The sequence below is a fragment of the Pseudorca crassidens genome, chromosome 1 (assembly GCF_039906515.1).
Source record: "Pseudorca crassidens isolate mPseCra1 chromosome 1, mPseCra1.hap1, whole genome shotgun sequence".
Classification (NCBI taxonomy): Eukaryota; Metazoa; Chordata; class Mammalia; order Artiodactyla; family Delphinidae; genus Pseudorca; species Pseudorca crassidens.
The window spans coordinates 144,842,421-144,854,480 of record NC_090296.1 but is presented as its reverse complement, the minus strand read 5'-3'; the positions used below and the strand labels follow the sequence as shown (position 1 = coordinate 144,854,480).

General features: G+C 40.0%; 1 protein-coding gene across 2 annotated transcripts in view; it reads right to left on the bottom strand.

The window, feature by feature from the left end:
• TICRR (TOPBP1 interacting checkpoint and replication regulator) overlaps positions 1–12,060 on the bottom strand; it is a 50,759-nt gene that overhangs the window by 16,829 nt on the left and 21,870 nt on the right. For both annotated transcript variants that reach the window (XM_067696598.1, XM_067696608.1), the window contains exon 15: positions 9,033–9,179. In XM_067696598.1, the coding sequence (XP_067552699.1) occupies positions 9,033–9,179 (147 nt within the window). The remainder of the gene's footprint in view (positions 1–9,032; positions 9,180–12,060) is intronic.

Here is a 12,060-nt window from a genome sequence, read left to right as displayed (position 1 = left end):
GCCCCTTCACGGGCGGAGACTGCGGGTGGCGGAGGGGGGGAGCTTCGGAGCCGCTGAGGAGAGCGCAGCAACAGGGGTGCGGAGGGCAAAGCAGGGAGATTCCCACACAGAGGATCGGTGCCGACCGGCACTCACCAGCCCCAGAGGATTGTCTGCTCACCCGCCGGGCTGCGAGCTGAGGCTCGGGCTTCTGTCGGAGTGCAGGGAGAGGACTGGGGTTAGCGGTGTGAACACAGCCTGAAGGGGTTAGTGCGCCACGGCTAGCCGGGAGGGAGTCCGGGAAAAGGTCTGGAGCTGCCGAGAGGCAAGAGACTTTTTCTTCCCTCTTTGTTTCCTGGTGCGCGAGGAGAGGGGATTAAGAGCGCTGCTTAAAGGAGCTCCAGAGACAGGCACGAGCCGCGGCTATCAACGCGGTCCCCAGAGACGGGCATTAGACGCTAAGGCTTTTGTTGAAGGCTGTGTGCGAGCACAGGTCACTATCCACACCCCTCTTCCGGGGAGCCTGTGCAGCCCGCCACTGCCAGGTTCCTGGGATCCAGGGACAACTTCCCCGGAAGAACGCACGGCGAGCCTCAGGCTGGTGCAACATCACGTTGGCCTCTGCCGCCGCAGGCCTGCCCCGCACTCCGTGCCCCGCCCTCCCCCCCAGCCTAAGTGAGCCAGAGCCCCCGAATCAGCGGCTCCTTTAACCCCGTCCTGTCTGAGCGGAAAAACAGACGCCCTCCGGCAACCTACATACAGAGGCGGGGCCAAATCCAAAGCTGAGCCCCTGGGAGCTGTGAGAACAAAGAAGAGAAAGGGAAATCTCTCCTAGCAGCGTCAGAAGCAGCGGATTGAAGCTCCACAATCAACTTGATGTACCCTGCATCTGTGGTATACATGAATAGACAACGAATCATCCCAAATTGAGGAGGTGGACTTTGAGAGCAAGATTTATGATTTTTTCCCCTTTTCCTCTTTTTGTGAGTGTGTATGTGTATGCCTCTGTGTGCGATTTTGTCTGTATAGCTTTGCTTCCACCATTTGTCCTAGGATTCTATCCGTCCGTTTTTTTTTTCTTTTCTTAAATTTTTTTCTTAATAATTTTAATTTTAATAGCTTTATTTTATATTACTATATCTTCTTTTTTTCTTTCCTTCCTTCCCTCCTTTAGACAATGAATCATCCCAAATTGAGGAGGTGGACTTTGAGAGAAAGATTTATGATTTTTTTCCCCTTTTCCTCTTTTTGTGAGTGTGTATGTGTATGCTTCTGTATGAGATTTTGTCTGTATAGCTGTGCTTCCACCATTTGTCCTAAGGTTCTATCCATCCGGTTTTTTTTAAAATTTTTTTCTTAATTATTATTTTTAATTTAATAACTTTATTATATTTTACTTTATTTTATCTTCTTTCTTTCTTTTTTCCTTCCTTCCCTCCTTCCTCCCACCGTCTGTCCGTCCGTCCCTCCCTCCCTCTCTCCTTTCTTTCTTTCCTTCTTCCTTCCTTTCTTCCTACTTCTACTAATTCTTTCTCTCTACTTTTTCTCCCTCTTATTCTGAACCGTGTGGATGAAAGGCTCTTGGTGCTGCAGGCAGGAGTCAGTGCTGTGCCTCTGAGGTGGGAGAGCCAACTTCAGGACACTGGTCAACAAGAGACCTCCCAGCTCCACATAATATCAAACGGCAAAAATCTCCCAGAGATCTCCATCTCAATGCCAGCACGCAGCTTCACTCAACGACCAGCAAGCTACAGTGCTGGGCACCCTATGCCAATCAACTAGCAAAACAGTAACACAACCCCACCCATTAGCAGAGAGGCTGCCTAAAATCATAATAAGTCCACAGACACCACAAAACACACCACCAGACGTGGACCTGCCCACCAGAGAGAAAAGATCCAGCCTCTTCCACCAGAACACAGGCACTAGTCCCCTCCACCAGGAAGCCTACATAACCCACTGAACCAACCTTAGCCACTGGGGACAGACACCAAAAACAACGGGAACTACGAACCTGCAGCCTGCAAAAAGGAGACCCCAAACACAGTAAGATAAGCAAAATGAGAAGACAGAAAAACACACCGCAGATGAAGGAGCAAGATAAAAACCCACCAGACCTAACAAATGAAGAGGAAATAGGCAGTCTACCTGAAAAAGAATTCACAATAGTGATAGTAAAGATGATGCAAAATCTTGGAAATAGAATAGAGAAAATGCAAGAAACATTTAACAAGGACCTAGAAGTACTAAAGATGAAACAAACAACGATGAACAACACAATAAATGAAATTAAAGATACTCTAGATGGGATCAGTAGCAGAATAACTGAGGCAGAAGAACGGATAAGTGACCTGAAAGATAAAATAGTGGAAATTACTACTGCAGAGCAGAATAAAGAAAAAAGAATGAAAAGAACTGAGGACAGTTTCAGATACCTCTGGGACAACATTAAACGCACCAACATTCGAATTATACGGGTTCCAGAAGAAGAGAAAAAGAAAGGGAATGAGGAAATATTTGAAGAGATAATAGTTAAAAACTTCCCTAATATGGGAAAGGAAATAGTTAATCAAGTACAGGAAGCACAGAGAGTCCCATACAGGATAAATCCAAGGAGAAATACGCCAAGACACATATTAATCAAACTGTCAAAAATTAAATACAAGGAAAGCATATTAAAAGCAGCAAGGGAAAACAACAAATAACACACAGGGAATCCCCATAAGGTTAACAGCTGATCTTTCAGCAGAAACTCTACAAGCCAGAAGAGAGTGGCAGGACATATTTAAAGTGATGAAGGAGAAAAACCTGCAACCAAGATTACTCTACCTAGCAAGGATCTCATTCAGATTTGACGGAGAAATTAAAACCTTTACAGACAAGCAAAAGCTGAGAGAGTTCAGCACCACCAAACCAGCTCTACAACAAATGCTAAAGGAACTTCTCTAGGCAAGAAACACAAGAGAAGGAAAAGACCTACAATAATGAACCCAAAACAATTTAGAAAATGGGAATAGGAACATACATATCGATAATTACCTTAAATGTAAATGGACTAAATGCTCCCACCAAAAGACACAGATTGGCTGAATGGATACAAAAACAAGACCCATATATATGCTATCTACAAGAGACCCACTTCAAACCTAGAGACACATACAGACTGAAAGTAAGGGGATGGAAAAAGATATTCCATGCAAATGGAAACCAAAAGAAAACTGGAAGAGCAATTCTCATATCAGACAAAACAGACTCTAAAATAAAGACTATTAGAAGAGACAAAGGGCACTACATAATGATCAAGGGATTGATCCAAAAAGAAGATATAACAATTGTAAATATTTATGCACCCAACATAGGAGCACCTCAATACATAAGGCAAATACTAACAGCCACAAAAGGGGAAATCGACAGTAGCACATTCATAGTAGGGAACTTTAACACCCCAATTTCACCAATGGACAGATCATCCAAAACGAAAGTAAATAAGGAAACACAAGCTTTAAATGATACATTAAACAAGATGGACTTAATTGATATTTATAGGACATTCCATCCAAAAACAACAGAATACACATTTTTCTCAAGTGCTCATGGAACATTCTCCAGGATAGATCATATCTTGGGTCACAAATCAAGCCTTGGTAAATTTAAGAAAATTGAAATTGTATCAAGTATCTTTTCCAACCACAATGCTATGAGGTTAGATATCAATTACAGGAAAAGATCTGTAAAAACTACAAACACATAGAGGCTAAACAATACACTACTTAATAACGAAGTGATCACTGAAGAAATCAAAGATGAAATCAAAAAATACCTAGAAACAAATGACAATGGAGACACGACGACCCAAAACCTATGGGATGCAGCAAAAGCAGTTCTAAGAGGGAAGTTTATAGCAATACAAGCCCACCTTAAGAAACAGAAAACATCTTGAATAAACAACCTAACCTTGCACCTAAAGCAATTAGAGAAAGAAGAACAAAAAAACCCCAAAGTTACCAGAAGGAAAGAAATCATAAAAATCAGATCAGAAATAAATGAAAAAGAAATGAAGGAAACGATAGCAAAGATCAATAAAACTAAAAGCTGGTTCTTTGAGAAGATAAACAAAATAGATAAACCATTAGCCAGACTCATCAAGAAAAAAAGGGAGAAGACTCAAATCAATAGAATTAGAAATGAAAAAGAAGTAACAACTGACACTGCAGAAATACAAAAGATCATGAGGGATTACTACAAGCAACTCTATGCCAATATAATGGACAACCTGGAAGAAATGGACAAATTCTTAGAAATGCACAACCTGCCAAGACTGAATCAGGAAGAAATAGAAAATATAAACAGACCAATCACAAGCACTGAAATTGAAACTGTGATTAAAAATCTTCCAACAAACAAAAGTCCAGGACCAGATGTCTTCACAGGCGAATTCTATCAAACATTTAGAGAAGAGCTAACACCTATCCTTCTCAAACTCTTCCAAAATATAGCAGAGGGAGGAACACTCCCAAATTCATTCTACGAGGCCACCATCACCTTGATACCAAAACCAGACAAGGATGTCACAAAGAAAGAAAACTACAGGCCAATATCACTGATGAACATAGATTCAAAAATCCTCAACAAAATACTAGCAAACAGAATCCAACAGCACATTAAAAGGATCATACACGTTGATCAAGTGGGGTTTATTCCAGGAATGGAAGGATTCTTCAATATACGCAAATCAATCAATGTGATAAACCATATTAACAATTTGAAGGAGAAAAACCATATGATCATCTCAATAGATGCAGAGAAAGCTTCTGACAAAATTCAGCACCCATTTATGATAAAAACCCTGCAGAAAGTAGGCATAGAGGGAACTTTCCTCAACATAATAAAGGCCATATATGACAAACCCACAGCCAACATCATCCTCAATGGTGAAAAACTGAAAGCATTTCCACTAAGATCAGGAACAAGACAAGGTTGCCCACTGTCACCACTCTTACTCAACATAGCTTTGGAAGTTTTAGCCACAGCAATCAGAGAAGAAAAGGAAATAAAAGGAATCCAAATCAGAAAAGAAGTAAAGCTGTCACTGTTTGCAGATGACATGATACTATACATAGAGTATCCTAAAGGTGCTACCAGAAAACGACTAGAGCTAATCAATGAATTCAGTAAGGTTGCAGGGTACAAAATTAATGCACAGAAATCTCTGGCATTCCTATACACTAAGGATGAAAAATCTGAAAGTGAAATCAAGAAAACACTCCCATTTACCATTGCAACAAAAAGAATAAAATATCTAGGTATAAACCTACCTAAGGAGACAAAAGACCTGTATGCAGAAAATTATAAGACACTAATGAAAGAAATTAAAGATGATACAAATAGATGGAGAAATATACCATGTTCTTGGACTGGAAGAATCAACATTGTGAAAATGACTCTACTACCCAAAGCAATCTATAGATTCAATGCAATCCCTATCAAACTACTGATGGCATTTTTCAGAGAACTAGAACAAAAAATTTCACAATTTGTATGGAAACACAAAAGACCCCGAATAGCCAAAGCAATCTTGAGAAAGAAAAACGGAGCTGGAGGAATCAGGCTCCCTGACTTCAGACTATACTACAAAGCTACAGTAATCAAGGCAGTATGGTACTGGCACAAAAACAGAAAGATAGATCAATGGAACAGGATAGAAAGCCCAGAGATAAACCCACGCACATATGGTCACCTTATCTTTGATAAAGGAGGCAAGAATGTACAGTGGAGAAATGACAGCCTCTTCAATAAGTGGTGCTGGGAAAACTGGACAGCTACATGTAAAAGTATGAGATTAGATCACTCCCTAACACCATACACAAAAATAAGCTCAAAATGGATTAAAGACCTAAATGTAAGGCCAGAAACTATCAAACTCTTAGAGGAAAACATAGGCAGAACACTCTATGACATAAATCACAGCAAGATCCTTTTTGACCCACCTCCTAGAGAAATGGAAATAAAAACAAAAATAAACAAATGGGACCTAATGAAACTTTAAAGCTTTTGGACAGCAAAGGAAACCATAAACAAGACCAAAAGACAACCCTCAGAATGGGAGAAAATATTTGTAAATGAAGCAACTGACAAAGGATTAATTTCCAAAATTTACAAGCAGCTCATGCAGCTCAATAACAAAAAACAAACAACCCAATCCAAAAATGGGCAGAAGACCTAAACAGACATTTCTCCAAAGAAGATATATAGACTGCCAACAAACACATGAAAGAATGCTCAACATCATTAATCATTAGAGAAATGCAAATCAAAACTACAATGAGATATCATCTCACACCAGTCAGAATGTCCATCATCAAAAAATCTAGAAACAATAAATGCTGGAGAGGGTGTGGAGAAAAGGGAACACTCTTGCACTGCTGGTGGGAATGTGAAACTGGTTCAGCCACTATGGAGAACAGTATGGAGGTTCCTTAAAAAACTACAAATAGAACTACCATATGACCCAGCAATCCCACTACTGGGCATATACCCTGAGAAAAACAAAATTCAAAGAGTCATGTACCAAAACGTTCATTGCAGCTCTATTTACAATAGCCCGGAGATGGAAACAACCGAAGTGCCCATCATCGGATGAATGGATAAAGAAGATGTGGCACATACATACAATGGAATATTACTCAGCCATAAAAAGAAATGAAATTGAGCTATTTGTAATGAGGTGGATAGACCTAGAGTCTGTCATACAGAGTGAAGTAAGTCAGAAAGAGAAAGTCAAATACCGTATGCTAACACATATATATGGAATTTAAGAAAAAAAAAATGTCATGAAGAACCTAGGGGTAAGACAGGAATAAAGACACAGACCTACTGGAGAACGGACTTGAGGATATGGGGAGGAGGAAGGGTGAGCTGTGACAGGGCGAGAGAGGGGCATGGACATATATACACTAACAAACGTAAGGTAGATAGCTAGTGGGAAGCAGCCGCATGGCACAGGGATATCGGCCCGGTGCTTTGTGACCGCCTGGAGGGGTGGGATAGGGAGGGTGGGAGGGAGGGAGACGCAAGAGGGAAGAGATATGGGAACATATGTATATGTATAACTGATTCACTTTGTTATAAAGCAGAAACTAACACACCATTGTAAAGCAATTATACCCCAATAAAGATGTTAAAAAAAAATAAAATATAAAAAGAATTAGGGGGACTTCCCTGGTGTTGCAGTGGTTAAGAATCTGCCTGCCAGTGCAGGGGACACAGGTTCAAGCCCTGGTCTGGGAAGATCCCACATGCTGCGGTGCAACTAAGCCCGTGTCCCACAACTGCTGAGCCTGCGCTCTAGAGCCTGCAAGCCACAACTACTGAGCCCACATGCCACAACTACTGAAACCTGTGTGCCTAGAGCCCATGTTCCACAACAAGAGAAGCCACCACAATGAGAAGCCCATGCACCGCAATGAAGAGTGGCCCCCGTTCGCCACAACTAGAGAAAGCCTGTGTGTAGCAATGAAGACCCAATGCAGCCATAAATAAATAAATAAATAAATTTATTTAAAAAAAAAAAAATTGGGACTTCGCTGGTGGTCCAGTGGCTAAGACTCCATGCTCCCAATGCAGGGGGCCCGGGCATGAACCCTGGTCAGGGAACTAGATCCCAGATGCTGCAACTAAGTGTTTGCATGCCGCAACTAAAGATCCCACGTACCACAATGAAGACCCAATGCAGCCAAAAATAAATTTTAAAAAATGGATATCATCAAAATTAAAAGTATTTTATGTATCAAAGAACACTATCAAGAAAGTGAAAAGAAAACCCAACAGATTGGGGAAAAAATATTTGCAAATTGTATATCTGATAAGGGGCTGGTATCTAGAATATATAAAGAACTCTTACAGCTCAACAGTGAAAAGACAAACAACCTAATATAAAAATGGGCGAAGAGTTCTCCAAAGAAGATATACAAATGGCCAGCGAGCACATGAAAAGCAACTCAGCAACATTAGTTATCAAGGAAATGCAACTCATAACCACAATGACACACCACTTTACACCCACTAGGATGAGCAGAATCAAAGAGGGACAATGGAAGGTGGAGGCAAGGATGTGGAGAAATTAGAACCCTCATACACTGTTAGTGGGAATATAAAATGGTATAGCCACTTTGGAAAACAGTCTGGTAATTGCTTAAAAAGTTAAACATAGAGTTACCATATGATCCAGCAATTTCATTTCTAGGCATATGCCTGAGAATTAAAAATGTGTCTACACACAATCTTATATATGAATGTTTACAGCAGCATCACTCACAATAGCCAAAAGTAGAAACAACTTAAATGTCCACCAATTGATGAATGGATAAGTAAAATGTAGTTTGTCCATACAATGGTATATTTTTGTCAATAAAAAGAAATGAAGTACTGAGACGTACTACACCACGTATAAACCTTGAAAACATTATGGTAAAGTAAAAAAAGCCAGTTACAAAGACCACATAATATGATTCCTCTTAAAAGAAATATCCATAAGAAATCTATAAAAACAGAAAGTAGACTGGTGGTTGCCTACAGCTGGGAAGACTGGGAGAAATGGAGAGTGATACTAATGGGTAGGTACAGGGCTTCTTTCTGGAATGATGAAAATGTTCTGGAATGTGTCATGATGGTTGCACAACTTTGTGAATATACTGAAAACCACTAAAAGTTGATTTTATGATACATGAATGGTCTCAATTATAAAAAAGCAAAAAAAACCCCAACACACCGAAAGACTAGAAAATTGCTAGTCACTATCTTTCATTTTGGTTTAATTGGTTTTATAAAATAGATGTTTGTCTGTTGTCTGTAGGGGTAACCAGAAAGGGAGGAATGAGAAAGACCAGGATTAATTCTTCATCTAAACTTGGAGGGAGAGACCCCAAGTGGAAAATTAACTGATGGTAACCAAAGAGGAGAGGAAAACATGAGATTAATGAGCTTCTGCAACAAGAGTCTGGAGACCGGTTTGGGTCCAAGAATCCCCTTCTCGTGGTTATCCTAAAATGTAGTACCTTTGGTCCTCTTGAAGTTGTCAAGTTTATACTCTAGACCTTCCACAGCTGACACAGAATGGCTTCTAGGCAACCCCCGCTTTACAGATCTCTTTGAAGGAGAAATCATTTCCTGGTTGAAGAGATTTCTTCGAACTTTGGTCACTTCTGAAAGCATTAAGAAAAAAAGAAAGTCAAATATTATCATTAATAAAAGCCACATGTGGGAAAAGAAAGATATCCAAAACAGAGAATCTGCTTGAGGAAGCTATTTTACAGGCTGACTGCTATATTCACATTTACTAATAGGATTTCCTTAAATAGTACACTCACATGGTATATCAAAACTATTTACTTCCCTGATGGCGCAGTGCTTAAGACTTCACGCTCGCAACACGGGGGGCCTGGGTTCGATCCCCGGCCAGGGAACTAGATCCCACGTGCATGCCGCAACTAAGGAGCCTGCCTGCCACAACTAAAGGAGCCCACGTGCTGCAAATAAGACCTGGTGCAACCAAATAAATAAATAAATATTAAAAAAAAAACTTAAAAAAAAGTTTTTAGAAACTACTTACATTTGTAAATTTAATTTAAACCCAACCTTTCAGGAATACAAGGAAGGCCCACATCACTTAAATTAGAAGTTTTATTCACTGTAAAATGGACATAATCCTTAAGTGAGAGGTTGGATAATGTAAATCATAGTCCTTTTAATATATCCCAGTGTTACGATATTTTTCTCACATTGGAACTTTTTGCTGCTTTGTATTTCAGCGTCAAGCAGAGAAACTGTTCTTTTCAATCCCAGAGATTTCATTTTTCTTCTTTTGAGTATATTACTAATTTGCTGGGATACAGTAGTCCCTCCCTATCTGCAGTTTCACTTTCCACATTTTCAGTTACCCGCAGTCAGCTGCAGTCTGAAAATATCAAATGAAAAATCCCAGAAATACATAAGTCATAAGTTTTAAAGTTGTGTGTCTTTCTGAGTAGTGTGATAAAATCTCATGCCATCCTGCTCTGTCCCACCCAAAACATGAATCATTCCTTTGTCCAGCACATCCCACCCGTTAGGCACTTAGTAGCCAGCTGGGTTATCAGATCAACTGTAGCAGTATAGCAGTGCTATATTCAAGTAACCCTTATTTTACTTAAATACTTCTTGTGTCCCAAAGCACAAAAGTAGTGATGCTGGCAACTTGGATATGCTGAAAAGAAGTCATAAAGTGCTTCCTATAAATAAAATGTTTCTCAACTTAAGGGAAAAAAAAATTGTATGTTAAGGCTGCTATGATCTATGCTAAGAGTGAATTGTCTATCTGTGAAACTGTGAAGGAAAAATTCACGCTAGTTTTGCTGTCACAACTCAAACTGCAAAAATTATGGCTACAACGCACGAAAGTGCTTAGTTAAGATGGAAAAGGCATTAAATTTGTACAAGATATTTTGAGAAAGACCACATTCATGTAACTTTTATTATAGCATATTGTTATAATTGTTCTATTTTATTATGGTATTGTTAATTCTTACCATGCCTAATTTATAAATTAAACTTTATCATAGGTATGTATGTATAGGAAAAAACATAGTATAGGGTTTGGTACTATCTGAAGTTTCAGGTATCTGAGGGTATTGGAACGTAACCCCTGTGGATAAGGGGGGAACTACTATATTTTAAATCCTCTTCCTAACTTCAGAGCATGAGAGTTGTAACCATCTAGACTCAAAGTTAGGAAAAATAGCTGAAGAGTCAGGAAATACTTGACAAAGCCAGCAGGCTAGCATTTTAATCTTAATCTTAAGCAAGATGGCCTGGTGGAGGCTACTCAAAAATTCACCAAGAGTAAAAAAAATTCTAATTGCAAGTCACTTAAATAAAAACCAAATAAACCAGGATCCACAAACTGGGAGGAGCCTTTTTTACCCATCAATGACATAAACATTAAGGACGCCAATAATGCACACCAAAGTTTCAAAAAAATGTTTCTCTATCTCCATTATAAAAGCCTCTGTTACCTGCCTTAGGCTGTCTGTGAAACTGATTTACGGCCTGACAGCCAAATTTGATCTGTTTTCCATTTTTCCCAAATTTTGGAGAAGTTTAATATCTATAGAAAATTTCAACGTAGAATCATGGTGACTTTGGTGGTGGCTCAGTGGATAAGACTCCACGCTCCCAATGCAGGGGGCCCGGGTTTGATCTCTAGTCAGGGAACTAGATCCCACATGCATGTTGCGACTAAGAGTTTGCATGCCACAACTAAGGAGCCTGTGTGCCGCAACTAAGGAGCTGGCGAGCTGCAACTAAGACCCAGCACAACCAAATAAATAAATATTAAAAAAAACCAAAACCAAAAAAACACACATAGAATTGTCACTAAAATTCACCAACTGTCAACATTTGTTTTCTCCCTCCATCTCTCTCTCTACGTTTGTACAACTGCCCACCCCAGAACGCTGGAGAGTGAGTTGCAGACATCACAACTCTTCAGTTTCCTGTATTTCAGCATGTATCTCCAAAGAACAAGGGCGTATATCTAAACCATCTTCAAATTTCCTCTCATCGTCTCAGTAATATCCGTTATAGCTTTTTACCCTATATTTAAGACCCAAGCAGGGATCATGTAGTGCACTTATGTCACAGTTAAATTCCTTTTATCTAAACCAGCTCCACTGCCTCTTCTCTTTTTCAGCTTTCATGTTAATGGCATTAAAAAAATATTTTAGGGCTTCCCTGGTGGCACAGTGGTTAAGAATCCACCTGCCAATGCAGGGGACACGAGTTCGAGCCCTGGTCCGGGAAGATCTCACATGCCACGGAGTAACTAAGCCCGTGCGCCACAACTACCAAGCCCACGTGCCTAGAGCCCATGCTCCACAGGAGAAGCCACCATGAGAAGCCCGCGCATTGCAACGAAGAGTAGCCCCCCGCTTGCCACAACTAGAGAAAGCCCACACACAGCAATGAAGACCCAATGCAGCCAAAAATAAACAAACAAAAAATAAATTAATTAAAAAATTTGAGACCAGTTATTTTACAAAATGCAGT